Raw genomic sequence first — 22,276 nt, forward strand, 5'->3', positions numbered from 1 at the left:
TGTATAGGGAGGTATTGGGACTCATTCCCAGGCTCACTTGGGTACACCTGTGTACGATGGATCCAGACCCACTAGCACCCCAGGGTGGCTGGGGAAACCCAGACAGATGGGAGGGGTATAAATAAAACAACAACAACAGCTTTGATCCTAGCCTTGCAGCAGACCTTCATAGGAAAGTAGGAAGAACCACCCCAATTAGCTACGAAAGGAATGGCATCATCTTGTTTCAAGCAAGCCAGCGACTGAGTCAAGGATTTAGCCAAGGTTCTAGCTCAGGGATCAGCAAACCTTTTCAGCAGGGGGCAGGTCCGCTGTCCCTCAGACCTTGTGGGAGACTGGACTATATTTTGAAAAAAAGAGAAAATGAACAAATTCCTATGCCCCACAAATAACTCAGAGATGCATTTTAAATAAAAGCACACATTCTACTCATGTAAAAACACCAGGCAGGCCCCGCAAATAACCCAGAGATGCATTTTAAATAAAAGGACACATTCTACTCATGTAAAAACATGTTGATTCCTGGACCATCCATGGGCTGGATTTAGAAGGTGATTGGGCTGGATCCAGCCCCTGGGCCTTAGTTTGCCCGCCCACGTTCCAGCTTCTCACTGAGTTTTGCAAACCGCCCGGCAGAAACCATTGATTCAAGTTGATTCCAACCATTCCGGACAGAAAAATAACTTATCCTTGGGTAGTTTTGTGCTTTAAGAGACAACATGAATCTCAAGGACAATAGACACCAAATAAAGGATAGTTTTATTTTATTTTATTTACTAAACATTTGATTTCCGACTCTTGAGCATAATGTTGTGTAAAGGAAAATGGGGAGAGATCATGAAATGGAATGCCCATATAACTGCATGTAGTCTTGGGAGTGTCGAAGCTTACTAGCTTGAACGTAGCTTAAAAAAACAACATGCAAGAAGTGAAATCACATCTATCCAGGAATGCCAGTGAGGTCTTGTCCTATTCTCAAGCTTATTCACCTCTGTGAGAAGAGGATACCTTCTAATCAAGAGCTGCTCCTGAGCTCTCCTGAGTTATGGGATGGACACTATTTTTACAGTACAAGTAAACACCTTTGGACCACTCATCTTAGTTTCAGCAGCCAGTCTTGTGCACCTTCATCAGCAGAGGCCCATGGCTCAGTCCAACAGAAATGAAATGCCAAGAATTGATGCCTAGGGATTCACCTCTACACACACACACACACACACACACACACACACACACACACTTCTCCTCCACAGCTAGCAAAGCCATTCTGAGTTAGTGTGTTGAAGGACCTGCTCTCTCAGTCACTCCACAGGCAGGCGTGCCTATGGCAGATGTTGCTTTGGATTCATCCACTTGGGAATCGGGGATCAAAAATTCCAGGAGGATGTCTGCGAGGCAGTAAACCATGTGCCTGAAAGAAAAAACACAGGACTTTAAGGGGGCTTGGAAAGCCTAAGGGATATTCCACGCATGAAGGCCTGTGCTGGTGAAAAGGCAACAGCCTGAGCTCAATATAGACTACAATGAAGAGGGGCAAATACCGGATGACTTGTGCCCTAGTGATGGATACTGCTGAATCGGCTGGCTTGGGGAATGGCCACCACAGAGCATGAGAGCACACATGTCACCTGCAAAATGTCCTTGGTTCAATCTTTGGCATTTACAGGTAGGACTGCTAAGAAAAGCATTGCTTGGAACCCTGGAGGGCTGCTGTCAATCAGTGTAGACAATACTGAACTAGATGGGCCAATGGCCAAGTCCTTCTTTGCCCTAAAGTAAGACCCAGAAGGGCTATTTCCCCCTTCTTCCTATCTGTATGCCCTATCGATGAGCTGCCAAGCGCAGCAGTGCATACAGAGGAGCCATGGAGAAGTGCTGTCCATAAAGTGAGGTCTTGTGGAGAAAGGAACCCCCTCCCCATCTCCCCCAGCGCTTATAAAGAAGAAACCAGTTCCCACCTCAAACCGCACTAGCTCCTTCCTAGGAGTGAGATGATATCCCAGCTCCCTTGGTCTGATCTACAAATCAACTTGGCAGAACCCTATAAAATGCAGCTTTTGTTTTTGTTTTGGGGAAAACATGAGATGCTCAGCTATTGCAACAATACAGAAAAGTTTACCTACAGCAGCTATGGACGATCCAGAGCGTGGAGGATAGTTAAGTTTAGTGCCCACAATACGTAGCAAAAAGGCACTCACACACGTTCCTTTTCTCTCTCAAATATTCTGTTGCACTTATGTTCTGTTTGAGGGTTTCCCACAGGGCCACTGGATTGGCCCCTGTGATAAGAGGGTGTTGGATTAGATGGGCCACTGGCTTGATCCATCAGGCTCTTTTTTTGTTCTTTTGTTAGATTAATCTGATTGTCCCCCCACCAGCACCTAAGACGCACCAGGGGTCAGCCTGGCGCATCTCAGAGTATTGCTAAAGCAAAGCATTCCATATGATGCTTTGCTGGGCAATTTGATCCAAGGTTTTTGGTTTTTCTTAAGCTACCCACTGTACACATGTCTTTATTCGTCTGCAATGATGCCATGTTGCCAAGGTTACCTGTTTATGATAGGATGTTGCATGGACTCCAGGACTAGGCTCCAACTCTGTCGACATTTACTGGTCCCAAGGATTTCCAGGATTAATTCTGTTGACATCAGAGGTTGGCATGAATTCCCAAGTACAATGTGGATCTTGCAGTACAATACAAGGTGCAATACATGGAGGAGTATGCAGCAAGAATTAATTCTTTGGATACCAAAAAATATGTTTAGAACTGAATAAATATCACCAGGAGACAAATGCCTCTTGAATGACTATACCAGCTTTCTCCATCCAGATACCTTCCAGATGTTCTACTGCTGATTTATTTATTGCATTTATATCCCAGCTTTTCCTCCAAGGAGCCCAAGGTGGCATACATGGTTCTCTTCCTCCTCATTTAATCCCCAAATCAACAACCCCGTGATGTTAGGCTGGGAGGCGGTGACAGGTGGAAGGTCACCCACTGAGCTTCATGGTTGAGTGGAGGGATTTGAACCCTGGTCTTTTCCAGATCCTACACTGGCTTCCAGGTCCTGTTACACCACCATTGGCTTTCTGCTTTGGATTACATTTCCCATCAGCCCCAGACAATATGGCCACTGGTCAGGGATGATGCAAGTTTAGTTCAAAATACCTGGAGAGACCCAGTTGGGGTTGGATGAAACACTGTCTAATGTCCCTAGATCAAAGATCAGATCAGGGTTGTAGAGGTCAAGGTTGCACTAAAGGTGACTTGCCATCAAAAATATATGATATTGAGGTGGAGAAAAGAACAGGGTTGGGGGAAAGCAAATTCAGATAAATTCAACTCTTTCACGCTGTTGCATAGTGAAGTTAAGTGATGACCATGTGAAATGGTCATTGGAAGAGGAAGTTCTGAGAAGTCAGAAGCCAAATGGCAATTGGTCTCGTCTGACATGCGAGGCTTTGTTGTCCTGAACTAGGGAGCGGGTGGCACTGTGGTCTAAACTACTGAGTCTCTTGGGCTTGCTGATCAGGAGGTTGGCGGTTCGAATCTGTGTGACGGGGTGAGCTCCCATTGCTCTGTCCCAGCTCCCGCCAACCTAGCAGTTTGAAAGCACGCCAGTGGAAGTAGATAAATAGGTACCACTGTGGCAGGAAGGTAAACGGTGTTTCCGTGTGCTCTGGCACTTGTCACATGTCCCGTTGCGCCAGAAGTGGTTTAGTCATGCTGGCCACATGACTTGGAAAGCTGTCTGTGGACAAACGCCAGCTTCCTTGGCCTGAAAAGCTAGATGAGTGCTGCACCCCATAGTCGTCTTTGACTGAACCATCCATGGTTCCTTTACCTTTTTTACCTTTTCGTTGTCTTGCCCCTCCCTCAGATGCAGCCAAATGGAATGGCTACTGAAAGAAGCAATTCTGACAAAGAAGGAACCCCTAGGCCATGAAGGAGAGCCTTGCTGTCTCAACTCTCCCTCTGATGCAGCTAGGTGAAAACTTGACCCACCCATGATGGCCAGGTAAAAACTGGTATCCACCCAGTACCTCTGATCCAAAAGACCTATTCCATCGTGCTCGATACATAAAGCAAAGGAAAATCTAGCCTAAGATGGGCTTGGGAGTTCTACACCACCATGCTTGCAGCACCAGTTCATTATAGAATCACAGAACTGGAAGGGACCGCAAGGTTCATGTGCTCCAGCCCCCTGCAAGGCAGGAATCACAGCTTAAGAATCCCCAACAGGTGGCCACCCAAGCTCTGTTGAAAATCCTCCAATGAAGGAGGATTCAGCACCTTCCGATGGAGTCTGTTCCATTACTGAATGGCTCTTATCATCTCCTTTCTTGTAACTCGAATCCATTGGTTCATGGGAGCAGCAGGAAACAAGCTTGCTCTAACTTCCATGTGGAAGCCCTTCAGATATCTGAAGATGGCTATCACATCACCTCTCAGTCTCCTCTTCTCCAGGCCAAACATACCCAGCTCCCTCAACTGTTCCTATACGGCTTGGTTTCCAGACCCTTGATCATCTTGACCCAGACTCTTAAGACTCTTGTTTCACCCGCAAGAAGGGTTGGAGGGAAATCAACTCACTCACCAGGCAGAATCCCCATGAGAATCTGTAAGGCCTGCCTTTCTGCTGCAGCCTTCTGTTCCTCTGTTCTGAGTGGTTTGGGGGCTGCAGGCAAGACCCCACCAGGCCATATTGATTCCTGGAGCAACCTAAGGTACTGCACCCAGCGCTGAGTGCAGGTCAGATTGTCCACCTGAACTTCCAACCACCTGTAACCAGGAAAAAAAGGAAGAAAAGAAGAGATTGGGGAGAAAGTTTACTATGCTGGTGCTTTTGCTGCTATTTTAAAAACCTGATGCTTCACAATAGGAACACCACACAGACAGCAAACGGGCTAAAAATAAAGACGCCGACCGACCCAAACACAGGAGTTTTTTCATCCGGGGTGCTCGAGAAAGGATTTCTGCGCCAGGATTTTGTGCAAAGATATCTCGATTGTGAATATAAAAAGATAGCCAACCCATGACTGAGGCATGACCTGCACTTCAAAAGAGAAACGGACCGTGCCGGACCAGAGCAGCTTTGAGCCAGACAGTATAAAAAAAGAGATGGAGATAGCAAAGGCAAGGGGTGTCGGCTTCCCATTTGGAGACACATAACTTGTGCATGCCGTCATGAGTTCTGCATTTGAAACAGACACGGACGGAGGATGAGCCCGTTGCTAAAGGGAGAGCTGCTTAAAGACCAGAGCTCACGGTGATGGGAGGCAGGGCCAGTGCCAAGCATTTGGTGTTGTTAGGCAACTACTGAGGGCCACACCCTGGCAGGGTGCCAACCGCAGACCCCTTGTGTCTGTGGTCCATATTTGCTGTTGCTGCCTTCATGGCTACTAGCTATGTTGGCTATGCTCTGCTTCCACAGCTGGAGGCAGCAGGGCTTCTGAATCAGCAGCTGCCAGAAGCTAAAGGAGGGGAGAGCTCTTGCGCTTGGGTTCTGCTTGCAGGTTTCCCACAAGCTATCTGGCTGGCCACTGTGAGAACAGGATGCTGGACAAGGTGGGCCGTTGGCCGGATCCAACTGGACTCTTCTTATGATGACATGTCCAAGCGCTGAGCATGGAGTTGCAGAAGCCTCCACCTGTTTTCACCTCTTTTTGGGGGCAGTGGTGTGGACTGGGCACAAGGCAAGGAGGTAGTCCCTACTGGAGCCAACCCTGACAGGACAGCAACAGGAAACACAAGACTCACAGAAAAAGGAGGCTCCTAGATCTCCCCACCTTCCACATCCCATTATCATCACCAGCAGATGGACTGACAAAACTTTTGGCCAAACAGTGATGTCCATGGCTCCCCCCACCCCTCATTTAATCACTGCAACAAATGAATGAATGAATGGATTTATTACAGTCACAGACCAGAAATTAATTCCCACAACCACCCTGTTGAGATAGGAGAGGCTGAGAGGCAGTGTGACCGGCGCCCAACATCACACCCAGTGAGCTTCATGGTCCAAGTGGGGATTTGAACCCTGGTCTCTCCCAGGTCCTAGTCCAACACTCTAACCACTACACCACACTGAGGGTTCTGGAAAAGGAAGTTTATTAAGCATTCACCAGGGCTCGCCAGCAATTCTCAAGGAATCCACAAAAAGAGAGAGAAACAAACAAAGCTCAGAAGGGCCACCCTAATCCTTTGTGGAGATTACCCCGGTTTCTGCAAAGGTAGTCGTTTCACCTCTGCAACATCTCCTCTCAGTCATCTGCCAGTGCTGCAATAGTCCTCGCTTGCTACAATTCCTGCCTTTCCTCTTATGCTGGAAAACTTTGGGATCCAGTCACCACTGCGGACCAGACTGATCTACGTCGAGCAAGTTGATAAATAGTGTTCGTGGAAGAAAACAAAAAAACGAAATCGCCAGTAAATCAGCGGCTACAAAGCACTCAAGAGCCCTTCTTAAGGGCCGGCCAAGAATAGAAGAGAGTGGCTCGGTATTTTACTGGAAATGTTCTCCGCGCCTACCCTGTAAAAGTTTACAACGGTATAAACCGTGAACAATGTGTTCTGTACCCCTGGCCAGAGGACAGTTTGATGAAGTGTTTGTTTAGCAGAGCTGTGATCCTTCCTGACCCTGGAGGGATGGGAGAGGAGTGCAGCAGGCTCCCAGATGTGTCTGGTAGAAGGAGCAAACGTCTCAAGTCCAGGGCCAGCTTCCCCTTAAGGTGGTGAACATCTGGAGACAGAGGGAGCCTCAATGGTCCAAGGCAGTATATCTCAGAATGTGGGAGGAACAGCCCTAGTTCAGCGGCAGAGCACCTGCTTTGAATGCAGAAGGTCCCAGCCTCAATCCACAGCAGCGTCTCCAGGTGGGGCAGGCTCCCTGCCTGAAACCCCGAAGAGAGCTGCTGCCAGTCAGTGTAGGCAACGCTGAGCTAGACTGACTCAGTGTATGTTCCTAATTCAAAATAGTAGAAAATAGACAAACGAATAAGAAACTTGCTCAAGAGTCCAGCCCCTGTTAAGATCAGCACAACATGCTCTGCTTAACATTCCTTCTCTCCACACTGAGCAAACAAGATAAGGACACGTGTGAGGACTAGGGAATGCAGCAAAGCCTTCTTGTTTGTGGACCACCCCCCCCCCCGCCTAACCAAAAATGCTGCCAGAAGAGGCCTGCCAAAGCACGCTTACATATTTTGGAAAAGTGCTTGAAAGCCACTAAAATGGCTTCGAGTGACTTCCTGATAAGAAACATGTATTTTTAGCAGGGCCTCTCTTTATCCTCTTATTTCAGCCAAAGTTGAAACTTGATGTTGCATTTTACCATATTTTTCGCTCTATAACACGCACCCGACCATAACACGCACGTAGTTTTTAGAGGAGGAAAATCCGTAGGCATGCCACCCGTAGGCATTTCCTCCATAACACGCACAGACATTTCCCCTTATTTTCTAGGAGGAAAAAAGTGAGTGTTATGGTGCAAAAAAATACGGTAATTGAGGGGTTATTGTTGTTTTTTTGCTGCTTTATGGTTACTGAGGCTTCTTCAAATAGATAAACAATTACAAGCTCATTGCTCCCCCCCCCCCCCCCGCTGGTAAAGATTCTTAGGATGAGCTTTGAACAAACCAAAGCCCTATGCAGTTCAAAGGTCTTGCAGGATGCTTTGTGCAACTTTACTAAGGAGTTACTGGGTCTGCCTGGGAAGGCTGTTGTTCAATACCTGGTCAGCCATTGAGTCGCTGGATGGCTCTGGCATTTCATTTATAGAAGGCAGGGTGGAATAAAGGCCAATCACATAGGGTTGTTGTGAGATCGCTGCTGCAGGGCACCCTGCACACTACAAATGCAAACACTCAAATCACTTTATATTGGGGAAGGTGGCTACACTGTGATCCTCCAGATGTTGTTAGACTCCAACTCCCACCAGTCCTAGCAAACACGGCCTATAATCGGAAATGATGGGAGCTGTATTCCAGCAGCATGTAAAGGGGTGGAGGTTAACCACTCTGCTTTATTCCAAGGTCACCTTGAAAAGGCAATGGAGGGTGATGGTCCAGGGCTTTCCTTTTCTGCTTGCATTTTTTATAAAAGAGCAAAAAAACAACAACCCTAAAAACCCTTTCCTAAATATTAGCCATGCATCAGTTAAAGGTTAGTTTAACAGCATTTTCTTTAAACTTAACTGCCTGTTTTATCTGTGGTGAAAGGGCACAATGAAAAATGTGCTCATGCTGGATTTTTAATCCAGTGGGCTCTTTTTTGTCCTGCATCCATGGACTAATTCCACCACACCCTCCCCATTTATTATCTCTCTTATTTCTCTTGCTTCTGAGCTGGCCCATGGAAGTGGGTCAATTGATGCTCCCTCAAGGGAAGGGGAGGACCTGGCTTTGGGGTCATGAGCTGTAAATCAGCTGTAGAAATTACTTACAGCAAATGCTTAAACCCAAAGAGCCATTCATGTGTCCTGCTACTAGTCTGTCTTAAGTAAAGCTCTCCCTCGTGTTTCGTAAGTGGGCACCATGGTCCCCACCCCCTGGCAAGCAGACACACCTCTGGCCACCGCAAGCCACCAAGCAGCCAATGTGAATAACACAGCACGACTGGAACAGCACTGAATTGGAAGGAGGGCAGCCAGGCAGCTGCTCTCATACTTAGTGGCGAGAAGCCCTCCTTGCCCAGAACATTATAGCTTCTGTAATAAAAAAGAACCTGGCCGTGATAGCTGATGGGTTACATCTGCCATTGCACAGGAGCCAGGCTCATTTAAAGGAGCATTGACGTCCTTGGCTTCTGGCTGCTGGAAGATCCTGCCAGGCATTTCGGAGGCACCATAGCAACCGAAACGTGGGGTGTCCGAAGGTCAGATTTCAATATGCTTCGCCTCCTCCTGCCTTTCTCTGATCCTGAGGAGAGCTGATGTCTGGAGGCGGAAAGCAAGTCCCCTGCATGTTTCACAGAATCTCAGAATCAAAGATTTGTAGGATAGGAAGTGACCCCAAGCTACTTGGAAGCGTGCCCCATTCTATTCAAGAGCAGGTTTGAGGAATCCATCCAAACCAGGACTGGAAACCAGGACCGAACTGGTTTTTAAAGGATTGCTCAAACCATGGTTTGCCAGTTTGGACTAAACAGCAAACTGTGGTTTAGTCAAAAAATGTAAAGATGAGCACAATGTAAAGGGGTGTGTGTGTGTGTGTGTGTGTGTGTGTGTGTGTGTGTCAAGGGTGCACTGGGGGGAGGGGTTAATGAAACCCTTAAGCCCCACCCTGACTCCTTCCCAATTTTTGTCAAACTACATGTTATTCTCATTTTAAAAACAGTAGCTGGGTGTGCATCTCAAAAGGTAAGGTCAGCCCCTCCTCCCAGAGCTCAAGCACTGAAAGAGGGAATAGGGCAGGAGAGGGCACAAACATATAGATTGTTTCTTGATCCTCCAAACCGTAGTTTGGTGGGTTGGAAACATGACCTTAGACTGCATTGCCAGGGGTTGGACTAGATGGTCCTTTGGGTCCCTTCTTTCTACAATTCTATGATTCCGTCACTGCAGTTACTGACCAGGAGTCACCTGAAAGGAGGATGGGCAGACAGGTAAATGGAGCCCAAGTCCAATCTCCCCAGCAGGATGCTGAGCTCCCCAGATGGCCCTGGCAGAAGGACGGCTGACTCACCTGCCCCAGGCATCTGTTCTCGGCAGTCACAGGGGTGGTGGGAGCAGGTGCCTTGGGAAAGAGCCTAGCTCTGGCCCAGCTGCATGGACACGCTCCCAGGCGGGTGGCTCAGAGGCACCCCAGGCAGCGTTTCAGACTTGTGGCACTTTGTAGTAATAATAAAAAAGCATGCGAGGAACTCGGGCCTTGCCAAAGTCTTTTATTTTCGCCAGCTTCTCTGGCACACAAACTCTGCAAGCGGTGCTTGGAATTGTAGAGGGGCCTAGTGGCTTGGCTGCGTCCATGGCAGCCTTTTCAATTTGTGCTTTCCTCCACCCCACCCAAGGAAAGAGAGGGAAAGAGAGACAATCCAGCCACAGGGCTAGGGCTGCTCTCCAAGGCACAGCCGCTCCTGAATCACCTCATAGAGCTGCCCTGGGCTTCTTCAGGAGGGATATAAATGAAGTAAATAATACAAGCCCCTATCAGATCTTCTCTCCTGAAGGACAGGTCGGATTCACTGACTTTCCTGACTCATTATTGACTTTTGAAACACTCCTGTTTACACAGACATTTGATAGCTGAAAGAGTATTTCAAGCAACTCCAAGATCACTGATTAAGAATGTTTTGACTATATTTTAAACTGTTTTTAGCTGCTGTTGATTTTTTTAATGCTTTTTAAAATTCTATGTCTATTACCTTGGGCTTCTAAGAACGTAAGATCTGCACTGGATCAGGAGAATGGCCCACCTGGTCCAGCATCCTGTTCTCAGTGGTCAACCAGATGCCCCGAAGGGAAACCTGCAAGCAGGATCCGAGCACAAAAACACTTTCCCCTCCTGCGGCTTCTACCACAGGTTATTAAGAAGCATTGCTGCCTCCAGCTGTGGAGGGCAGAGCATAGCCATTGTGGTTAGGAGCCACTGATAGCCCTCTTCTCTTCCAAGTACTGAATCCTCTTTTAAAGCCATCCAAGTTGGTGGCCATCGCTGCCTTCCTGTGGAAAGTTCTGTAGAATCCTCATGAAGAAGGATTTTATTCTATCTGTCATTAATCTTCCAACATTCAACTTCACTGGATATATTAGTGTAATGAGAAAGGGATATTCCCTCCCTCCATCTGCTTTCTGCATGACATTCATAGTTCTATAAACTTCTTCCATGCTGCTTTTTTCTTGCCTTTTCTCTAAACCAAAAAAAAAAAGCCCCAAATGCTGCATCCTTTCTTCATAGAGAGTTGCTCCATCCCACTGAGCGTTTTGGCTGTCTTTTTCTGAACCTTTTCCAACTCTAGAATATCCTTTTACAGTGGACGCTTGGGTTGCGAACGTGATCCGTGCGGGATGCATGTTTGCAACCCGCAGCATTCGCAACCCGCGTCTGCGCCATAGCTGTCAACGTTTTCCCTTTTTTAAGGGAAATTCCCTTATTCCAAATAGGATTCCTCGCAAGAAAAGGGAAAAGTTGGCAGCTATGGTCTGCGCACGTGCGGGTTGCGATTCGGCGCTTCTGCGCATGCGCGACCGCCGAAACCTGGAAGTAACCCGTTCCGGTACTTCCGGGTTTCGGCAGTCTGCAACCCGAAAAAACGCAGCCTGAAGCAGGTATAACCCGAGGTATGACTGTAGAGGCAAGGTGACCAGAGCTGTACACACAGTATTCCAAATGCAGCCGCACCATGGATTTGTATGGGGTGTTAGGAGATGAGGAGTATCTCTGGCGGGGGACAGTTTTGGGGCAGTTCATCCAACTTTGGATCCCATCCCACATTCAGCTCTCACCTGTGGCTCCTAGAAGCTGTCAGCATGCTACAACAGCCACACCCTGGGAACGGCTTTGACCAGCCAGCTAAACCAGGTCAGAGTAACCAATGGGTCTCGAACCCTTGGTAGTTAGGGACTTTCCCTGCATGCAAAGACTGGTTCCGGCTGATGGGAGCGGATGAGATCAATAGTGGGCCCAATGGTCAAGAAGGCAGTTCATCCATGTGCTGTAGAGGGAAGTGAGGGGCAGATGGGGCTCGTCCCCCCTGGCAAGGTAGGAGAAGGAAAACTCTGGTCCTAAGCCTCTGCTGCCTTGCAGGGTATCTTCAGGAGAAGAAAAGGCTGAAGAGTCAACCCTACACAAATATGGAGTGGAGTCGGTAAGATGGCACGCCTCCTTCTGGCAACTCCTGCAGCCAAGCTGGTCCCAAACGCACTGCTCTGCTTTCCTTTGGACCACATTGGTGAGGTCAAGGAGGGGGGGTGGCCTTGTCATCTGGGCAGCCCAGAACCCCCATACACATTGCCCTGGCTTGCACCCCAGGGAGGTCTCTTGGGTGCTGCTCATGCAGTGGTTTGGCTTCACCCCCAGAAGTGCACTCCATTGTCCCTTTGAGACGACGTCACCATTGCGCTATCTACTATGACTCTGACCCAATACCTCCAGCTCTGATCTCATGAGCTTGGGTGGAAAATTAATATTTTTTTGCCCCCCCCCCCCGCCCCCTAATATGCACCACTTGCTTATACTTGTCCGCTCCCTCCATTGGGGAGGCAGGGGGGGCTATAAACTAAATCAGTGATAAGATTATGTGATAATAATGATATGACTGAAGGCGGTGATGTCATTGCACTAGTTAGTGTGGAGGAACTGCCCCCCCTTCTCTCCCCAATGTCTCATTCTGGTGCGAATGGCTTCCTGCTCCTGTTCTCATCCGACATCCACCAGCGGGTCAGCAGAACAGCCTGCCCCACTGCAGAGTCCCTGTGTTGGGAGCTAATTAAACTGGCCACACAGGGTGGCTTTAAAAAATAATAGTGACTCCCCCTCGCACCTGTCCCCTCCCCCTGGAGCAATCGGCCGCACGGCAAGGAGCGCAGGGTGTGAAATCTGACAGGGTGAAGAAGCAGCTACGGCAATTTGATGGTTGTCGTGGCGACTGAGAGCCTCATTGTCCGCCGTGACTTCACCTCTGTGGGGAGCGACCTCCATCAAGGCCCGGCCAAAGGGCGGATTACAGAGGGGCTGGGAATGAACGGAGGCAGCGGCGGAAATCGGTCGAGGGGGAGAAACTGGGGTGGAGGAGTAGAGCAGGACAACTTACTCCCCTCTCCCACTGACCCCGGGGCCACTGAGAATCCAGGAGCCTTCTAGATGCAGCTTTGACTGCAGAATGATACGTGCCAATCCTAGCTCTGCAAAGGCACCTCGGCTGGAGAAACGAGTAGGCTGGAATCACCAGTAAGGCCACATTCACAAGTGTGTGTTTGACGTCAGGGCTTTCCCAAAATAATCTTAGGAGAATGAGTTTCTTAAGGGTGCTGAGAGTTGTTAGGAGGCCCCTGTTTCCCCCTCAAGAGTTACAGTTCCCAGAATTCCCCGGGAGAAGGGATTGACAGTTAATAATAATAATAATAATAATAAATTTTATTTATATCCCGCCCTCCCCAGCCGAAGCCGGGCTCAGGGCGGCTAACAACAATCAAATAATCAAAAAATCAAATAATCACACAATCTAAAAATATTTCATTATAAAAATTAATTAAATCAAATTGATGGCAACCAATTAAGCAAAGTTCTGTGCAGGTTGCCAGAGGAGGGAGTCAGGCTGCGCCCTGATCAAAGGCCTGGCGGAACAACTCTGTCTTGCAGGCCCTGCGGAAAGATGTCAAGTCCCGCAGGGCCCTAGTCTCTTGTGACAGAGCATTCCACCAGATTGGAGCCGCAGCCGAGAAGGCCCTGGCTCTAGTTGAGGCCAGCCTAACCTCTCTGAGGCCTGGGACCTTGAGGATGTTATTATTTGCAGACCGTAGGTTTCTCTGTGGGGCATACCAGGAGAGGCGGTCCCGTAGGTACGAGGGTCCTAGGCCGTATAGGGCTTTAAAGGTTAAAACCAGCACCTTAAACCTGATCCTGTACTCCACCGGGAGCCAGTGCAGCTGGTATAGTACCGGATGAATGTGATCTCGCAGCGAAGACCCCATAAGGAGTCTCGCCGCGGCATTCTGCACCCGCTGGAGTTTCTGGGTCAGTCTCAAGGGCAGCCCCACGTAGAGCGAGTTACAATAATCCAGTCTGGAGGTGACCGTCGCATGGATCACAGTGGCTAGGTCAGGGCGAGAGAGATAAGGGGCCAACTGCTTAGCTTGGCGGAGATGAAAAAATGCCGCCTTTGTTATAGCTGTAATCTGCGCCTCCATAGAAAGGGAGGTATCGAAGATTACACCCAAACTCTTAACGGACGGTGCTGGCACTAATTGCACCCCCGCAAGAGATGGGAGTTGCCCCCTCAATCCCATATCGTCCCGACCCAGCCAGAGGACCTCTGTCTTCGAAGGATTTAACTTCAACCGGCTCCCACGTAACCATCCAGCCACAGCTTCCAGACATCTGGTCAGTGTGTCTGGGGCCGAGTCAGGATGGCCATCCATCAACAGATAGAGTTGGGTGTCATCAGCATACTGATGGCAACCCAGCCCAAAACTCCGGACAAGCTGGGCGAGGGGGCGCATAAAGATGTTAAAAAGCATCGGAGAGAGAATCGCACCCTGAGGCACTCCACACACCAAGGAGTGGCGCGATGACAATTCCCCCCCAAGCGCCACCCTCTGTCCCCGACCAGAGAGAAATGAGCGCAGCCATTGAAGGACTGTGCCCTGGATCCCCACGTCGGCAAGGCGGTGGTCCAGGAGTTCGTGATCGACCATGTCAAAGGCTGCTGACAGATCTAGAAGAATCAGCAGCCCCGACCCACCTCGATCCAGCTGCCTGCGGAGATCATCTGTTAGGGCGACAGTTAAACCATAGTGGGAATTGTAGCTCTGGGGTGAGAAGAAAGAGATCTCCTAACAACTCTGAGCACCCTTAAACTAAGGCTCCCAGAATTCTCTGGGGGAAGACATGAATGTTTAAAGTGGTATCACAAGGGTCTAAATATATGGTAGAACACAGGCGAAATCCTTGCAGGAACATAGTAAATGGATCAAACTATTGATCCATTTAGCTCAGTATTGTCCACACAGACTGACAACAGCTCTCCATGGTTTCAGGTAGGGAGTCTCTTCCAGCCCTACCTGGAGCTGCTACTGGAGACTGAACATGGGACCTTCTGCATGCAAAGCAGATGTTCTACCACTGTGCCGTGGCCCATCCCCACGAGTTCAAGACCAGGTACAGCAGCCTTCTCCAACCTGATGGCTTTGTTGGACTACAGCTCCCATTGTCCCTGACTATTGGCCATGCTGGCTGGGGCTGATGGGAGCTGGGAGTCCAGTAATACCTGGAGGGCACCCAGTTGGGAAAGGTTGTACTGCAGGATCGAGTCCTGACAGCTACAATGTCCCTGTGCTTGAGGGTGAGTGTCTTCAAATCACCAAGTTGGAAGGGACCCAAGGGGGCATCTAGTCCAACCCCCTGCAATTCAAGTGCATCCCTCCCCTCCAAGCCACACTTGGGCCCAACTATGGGCAGACCAGCAGAGTTTGGATTTGGATTTTGGATTTGATATCCCGCCTTTCACTCCCCTTAAGGAGTCTCAAAGCGGCTCATGATCTCCTTTCCCTTCCTCCCCCACAACAAACACTCTGTGAGGTGAGTGGGGCTGAGAGACTTCAGAGAAGTGTGACTAGCCCAAGGTCACCCAGCAGCTGCATGTGGAGGAGCGGGGAATCAAACCCGGTCCACCAGACTACGAGTCCACTGCTCTTAACCACTACACTACACAGAGGGCATGCATAAAGCGTACATGTGGGAAGGGTTCAAAAATGGGGGGTGTGTGTGGCTATAATCCCTATTCCCCCTTAATCTCATTCTTTTCGTTCCCCCTTCTGACAGTTTCATCGCTGTGCTATTCTGTATTTTGGACACAACATCTGTCCCAGCATTGGTGGTGGACTTGAACAAACGGTTCTTGCTCCACTGCCAAGTTCTTGCAGAGCCTGTGTCCGCAGTCTTAATGAAATTGCCCTATAAAATGACAAAGTAACAATGCACGCTGCCCCTAACAATGCACTTAATGATTAAAAGCCAGTAAATTGGGCTCCATAAATCAAAACCGTTCGCATGGTTAGGATCACGAATCTGCATAACCTTTTCCACCTGCAGGGAACATGCTGCCTCTCTAAGTCTTGGGATTTTAGGTTGCAACTTGAAGATAGTGGGTGTATTTGGGTGGAGGAAACACCCTATTTCTGTTAGTGTTTGGTATCATTTTCCCTTTCGCGTTTGCCTTTGGAAAAGTCTCGGAATTGGAACAAACTTTCCCGAACCTTTGAGTGGCATGGCAGATAGGGCTGGACCCAGAATTCAACGAGCTGGACTCAGTTCTTGCCAAACTCAAGGGTGCGACTGAGTCACAATTACTAACCTTTCGCGAGGATTTGAAAAGGAGCCGAGTAAAAGCAGCTCAGTTCGGATGAATCTTCCAATGCTGGAAGATTTCAAGGCAGATGATTCAAGTTACAAGAAAGGAGATTGCAACTAAACATCAGGAAGAATTTTCTGACAATTGTGTTAGGCAGTGGAATGGTCTCCCTTGGGAGGTGATGGACTCTCCCTTCATTGGAGGCTTTTAAGCAGAGGTTGAATGGCCCATCCGTCTTGGATGCTTCAGCTGAGATTCCTGCATTACAAGGGGCTGGACTAGATGACTCTCAGGATTCCCTTCCAGCTGTAAAATTCTATGAGTCTACTTCTTCTCCATGCAGAGTTAAACTATGGAACTCGCTTCCTCAGGAGGCAGTGATGGCCACCAACTTGGAAGGTTTCAAAAAGAGGATTAGGCAATTTCAAGTTGCAGGTTTTCCACAGGCATCTCAGTGGCCCCTGAGCTGGACAAGATGCTGGACTAGAAGGGCCATTGGCCCAATCCAACACGCCATTCTTATGCAGAGCAGCTGCTTGGGGCGGAAATGGCCCTGATCCTTATTTCTCAAGCCAGTATTGATGCAAAAGGAGAAGAAAAGTGGAGTGGGGCGTTCCTGTATCCTGCAAGGCCTGTAGGATCCAAAGCAACATCTCTTAAGCAGTAATAGCAGCTCTCAGGGCTGGCTTGACTCACTTCCAATACAAAGTGAGCAAGACTAAGCCAAGCCCAACCACTGTGTGAACTGGAAGGGGAGCAGCATCCGCTCGCTCCTTCCCAGAGTCAGCTGGCGAAACATGCCGGCAGCCTCTTTTTAAAGTCTCCGGTTGCACCTCACTTCTGATGCTCTGAGCTGCATCGCTGGTACATCTCCTTATTCTGAACTAGAACCAGCAGCTGGAGGAAGAGGAGGAGGAAGGGGAAAAGGTAGCCAGCAGTGCCCTCTTGTGCCTAGAAGTGGGAATTTCCATGTCAGTGAAAGCTGAAAAAGGGGCACATATCTCCCCTTTAAGACAGTCAGTGGCAGAGTAGTGGTTAGAGCAGCGCTTCTGAAACTTGGGTCCCCAGCTGTTGCTGGACTACCACCCTCAATCATCTCTAGCTAGCAGGACCAGTGGGCAGGGATAATGGGAGTTGTAGTCCAGCAACAGCTGGGGACTCAAAGTTTCAGAAGCAATGGGTTAAAGTGTCAAGAGTAGGGCCTGGGAGAGAGACCAGGGTTCAAATCCCCCACTTGACCCTGGGCGTAACCTTGGGCTGGTCACTGCCTCTTGGCCTACCATACCTTACACGGTTGCTGTTGTGTGTGTAAATGAGAGGAGAGAACCCTGCAGGGAAAGGTGGAATAAAAAATGCAATAAATACATAAAAAGCACATGCATGCATGCCTGCTTGCCAGAATCCTTTTCTTCTGTGAAACGCAGAATTCAAATTGGCCAAAATGTGAGCCAGCACAGCGCAGGGGTTAAAACGTCAGATTAGGACCTGGGATACCCTGGCTCAGATCCCTGTTCAGCTGTGAAGGTCATTTGGGCGACCTTGGATCAAGTCCCCATCACTCAGCCTAGCCTTCCTCGCAGGGTTGAGGATAAAATAGGCAGGGGGAGAACCATGAATCCCACCTTGAGCTCCTTGGAGGAAAGGGCAGGATATGAAGGTAAAAAATAATAAGAATATCAATGAGAAGTTGTCTGGATACTGAATCCACTGATTTGGAAATCACACCCTCTTGATTCCCAAGGTGCAAAGGTAAGTTTCAGCCTGTACAACAGCAACACTTCCTTGACACATCCCAAAGCAGTAGAGTGGGGAAATGAAACCTTACTATTTCATCTGTTTGGAAAGAGAATGCATGGGTTTGGGGTCTGTAAGGGCCTTGGATTATTCAAGGCCTGAGCCTGTTTATATCTTAAGGCCCCATCTCCCTTAGAGTGGGGAAAAGAGAGTCAGCATGAAGGTAGGAGAAAAGGCGAAAAGGTGAAGGAAATATGCAACATTTGAGGTTTTTGACCAGCAATTCTGTTCCCCTGTTTCTCCTTCAAAGCTAGTTTCTTGCGGTCTCTTATTAACCAGTTTGTGATAAACTCTGCCACCTCCATAAAAGCTGTTAAGTTTGCTGTGTGTGAGAGCAGAAAACCCTATCAATCAGATCAGAAAAAGAGAGTCTGCCTGATGGGGGACTTCTCCAGCACTGACTGCAGCGGCGAAACTATATTTTCTTCCCCACCTGCTACTTTGTGAGAACGACTCCTGGCCAAAGTAGAATCGTAGAGATGGACACTGAGCCCTGTTTTGTGGGTGTGAAGTGCTGATTTCTACCATAGCCGCTGAGGAAGACAAAACTTTGCTGGAAGGGGGGAAAGGATGGCTCTGTGGTATCCAAACCTGTTTTAGGTCTGTGTGCCACAGCTGCAGAGGTGGGCAGACGTAGAGGCAAGTCCTTTGCAGCATTCTGTGCCAAGGTTGCATACTGCCCCATGCCACGCCAAAGGATCACAGGGTGGGAATTTGGGGAGTCAGGACAGGGCTAGGTGATGAATGAATTTATTAATACGGTCACAGACCAGCGCCAACACACACAACATCACAGATCATACAAAAAAATATATCAAAAATACAGAGGACAATATGAGTATTTAAATATAAAAATATAAATTTAAATATAAAAAAATTAAAATTAATTATTAGCATGCCCCCTGCAAGTAACATTTGGGGATTTGGTCACCATGGGATACCACTTGCTTCCTGCGACTAATTGCAGCCGCACAGAATTTGGCTACATTTAATGTAGTCTTGGGATTCTTGTCCTCTAGCAGTGGTTCCAAACCATGGTGTTCCGACTCTTTCCTGGACTTCCGCAAAACAGGTGCAATAAAAGTCAAACGTATATCCTCATAAAGACGGCAACGTAACAGTACATGTGAAGCAGTCTCAACCTCCAACGAGCCACAGGGGCAGACCCGCGCTGTGTATGGTTTACCCTCAAATCTGCCCTGAAGTAAGGCAGAAGGGAGAACGTTGAATCTGGCGAGGGTAAAAGACTGTCTGTATTTGGGTACCTGAAGACCTGACAGATAGTTAGCTGGAGAAAAACCTCTCCCATAGTCCCTTATTGCAGGATGTTTGATCATTTCACTCATGTGGCATTGTAATTCTACGTCCCAGATACGCTGGCGAATTGTAGTCCTAGCTTTCTCGAAGCCTGTCGCTATCAGGGTCTGCTGTGGGATCCCCAAGCCTTTAAGCTTTTCCAGCAGTGTAGCTTTCCATCTGGATTGGTAGGTATCCAATAAGGTCAAAGGTGCCAGCCCAACCGGGAAGAAAATAAGCTTTAGCCAGTAATGGATCTTCAATATCCATATCCAGGTACTGATAGGAATTTGCCCAACCTCCAAACGGACCGCTATGTTGGATACACAAGAGGGGATCCCCAGCAGGCAGCGGAAAAACTTAGTTTGAAATGCCTCTAAGAGAGTAAGGTTTTTAAAACTGCAGATCTGGGAGGGCTAGGTGATGCTCAACTTGCCAGTGACCAAGTTGAGGATACTTCTCATTTATTTTAACTCCCGCTCTGGAACCCAACACCAACCTCGCTCGGTGCATGTGCCTAAACATCCCTTTAGAGAGCATGGTGCTCCTCCAAGCCCTCCCCCACCCAGTCCCAGAAGCCATCCCACTCAAGCCCGGCTCAGGTTTCCAAAGCGCAGACAGCCAGGATGTGATGAGAGGCACTGTATCTTTGGATTAACAGTTTGCACAGAGCGTGGGTCTCAAATGATACCAGGGAGGTGGACTTGCAAAAAGGGTGCAGCCTCTCTCGAAGGAGCTGTTGCAAACAGAAGAAGCAGAGCCCATGTGGGATCTCATAAGAGCAGCCTGTGGAGGAGAAAAGGTGGTATTTCTCTCCCCACCACCACCTATATTTATTTGGGATAAATTCCAGACACCCCGGGGTGCGGGTGGCACTGTGGGTTAAACCACAGAGCCTAGGGCTTGCCGATCAGAAGGTTGGCGGTTCGAATCCATGTGACAGGGTGAGCTCCCGTTGCTCGGTCCCTGCTCCTGCCAACCTAGCAGTTCGAAAGCACGTCAAAGTTCTCTGGCGGGAAGGTAAACAGTGTTTCCGTGCGCTGCTCTGGTTTCGCCAGAAGCGGCTTAGTCATGCTGGCCACCCTCGGCCAATAAAGCGAGATGAGCGCAGCAACCCCAGAGTCGGCCACGACTGGACCTAATGGTCAGGGGTCCCTTTACCTTTACCAGACACCCCACTCCACCTATGCAGCTACCACCCTGCTCAGGAACATCTTTAAAGGTTCTTGGCCTCAAAAAAGAATTTCCAGCAAAAACAGAAATAAAGCAAATTCATTTGTGAGAAACAGTAAAACAACAACAGCAACACAGAAGTTCCCAGAGAACTGTCATTATACTTCCAATGAAAGCATAGCTTTCTACTGCAACAGAAGGCAATGCCAGGGCTCTAGAAGTCTTTGTGGCTGTTCCCTACTATGGGAACAGATTTTAGAGGGGCTCCTGGTTCTTTCACGGAGCAAGCAGAACTGTGGAATTTGCTGCTAGGCTATGTGGTGATGGCCACGAACTTTGATGGCCTTCAAAGGGGATCAGACAAAGGCGTATCTGCATATACTAGCCATGATAGTAATATGTCTCTGAGTACCAGCTGCTGATGAAGAGTGGTCTGGCACTCAGCTCCTGCTTGGGAGCTTCCCATTGGCTGCCTAGTGATGGAGTTCTTCTTAGCTCCTAAGTCGGGGTAGCCAATATGGTGCCTTCCTGATGTGGCTGAAGTACAACTGTCATCACCCCTGACCATGTTGGTTGGGGCTGATGGCAGCTGGAGTGCAGTTACATGGTTACAGTGTGGTGCCGGTCATGCTAAGGTTGCAGGTTCAATCCCTGTATGTGACAGCTGCATATCCCTGCATTAGAATCATGGAATCTAAGGATCTCCAAGGCTCATCTGGTCCAACATCCTCCAATGCGGCTAGATCACTTCCAACTCTACAATTCTACATCTGCCTTGCTATCTTTGGTCCAGGGTTTTATGGGCATCCAGAAAAGCTTGGAAACTGGCAATCAAGCAATACACTTGGGGGTTTCCCCCCTTCTACCCAAGATGACCCTTTGGGTCCCTTCCAAGTCTACAATTCTACGGAATCTAAGAAGGTGACTTTTTGTCCACCTGGTCTAGTATTGCCTGCTCTGATTGGCAAGGGCTCCCCATCGTCTTTGGAAGATGCTCTTCCTTATCTCCTTCTACGTGTTGTTTTTTTAAACTGGAAAAGGCAGCGGCTGGACCTGGCTCCCCTTTGCAGGCCAGGTGCATGCTCTCTCACTGAGCTACGCTCCCTTCTCCTCCAGACTGCGCAAATGTAACTGATAGTCACAAGCAAGATTCTCCAAAAATGGGATTAGTGCCTTTCCCCCACAGCCTGTCAGGAATGTTTATTCTTCCGGGAAGCCTATTTAAAGTGGCTAGTTCTCAAGAGCAGTCGCCTCGCAGGACTGCGGAGGCATTGTGCCAAGGGATGCGGCCGAGCCGTGCCCTCAGCTCCAAAGCCCTATCTCTGGCCTTCAAAGAGACCTGCCAATTGGTGTCGTGTTCCTCGCAGACTTACACATATCCCCACCCACGATCCCTCCTCCCTCTCCAAATCACGTCTCGGTCTGCTTTATCAGTTGGGCTTCTGTGGGCTGCCCCTCGAGTTCCACAGGGCTGCGTTCTATGGGTCTGGATTCATCTGCATGAGAATCCACATAACACCTCAATGAAAGGTGGGGCAGCTCAGTAGGTAGAGCCTGAGATTCTTAATCTCATTGGGAAAAAGATTCCTGCATTGCAGGGAGTTTGGACTAGACGATCCTCTGCAACTCTGTGATTCTGTGCATCCCAACAGGTCTGCTTTGGCAGAAGCCAGGTGGGCCAAAAACATCATTTTGTCTCAGTGCTCAGCACCAACCGATGGGCTAGCATTACCTGTCCCTCTGACACACTAGCATCCAGTGCCAAAGAGGACAGCCTGAGGGCAGGGTACAGATGTCTCGCGCCGTATTTTTATCCCACCGCTGACTCACAGGATCAAAGAAAGGGATCAAGATAGCTGGGATGCTCACTGTCCTCTCACCTAATGACACCAAAAGCCATTAATAGCCAGGACACGCTGTTGCTCGTTCCTCCTTCGCAGGCAGCTCTCTCTCAAAGTCCTTGAATTTCAGTCCCCCGCCCTTCCCAAAACTATCAGTCCTTTT

General features: G+C 48.8%; 1 protein-coding gene across 1 annotated transcript in view; it reads right to left on the reverse strand.

The window, feature by feature from the left end:
* Nucleotides 1-754: 754 nt before the first annotated feature.
* The window catches only part of SNX19 (sorting nexin 19), a 41,838-nt gene continuing 20,316 nt past the window's right edge, over nucleotides 755-22,276 (reverse strand). The window contains exons 9-11 of the mRNA XM_080983418.1: nucleotides 4,599-4,783; nucleotides 2,551-2,638; nucleotides 755-1,411 (exon numbers count right to left, since the gene is read on the reverse strand). Of these exons, the coding sequence (XP_080839544.1) occupies nucleotides 1,273-1,411; nucleotides 2,551-2,638; nucleotides 4,599-4,783 (412 nt within the window). The 3' untranslated portion in view covers nucleotides 755-1,272. The remainder of the gene's footprint in view (nucleotides 1,412-2,550; nucleotides 2,639-4,598; nucleotides 4,784-22,276) is intronic.

This window comes from Podarcis pityusensis (genome assembly GCF_964106645.2).
Source record: "Podarcis pityusensis genome assembly, chromosome: 15".
Lineage (NCBI taxonomy): Eukaryota > Metazoa > Chordata > Lepidosauria > Squamata > Lacertidae > Podarcis > Podarcis pityusensis.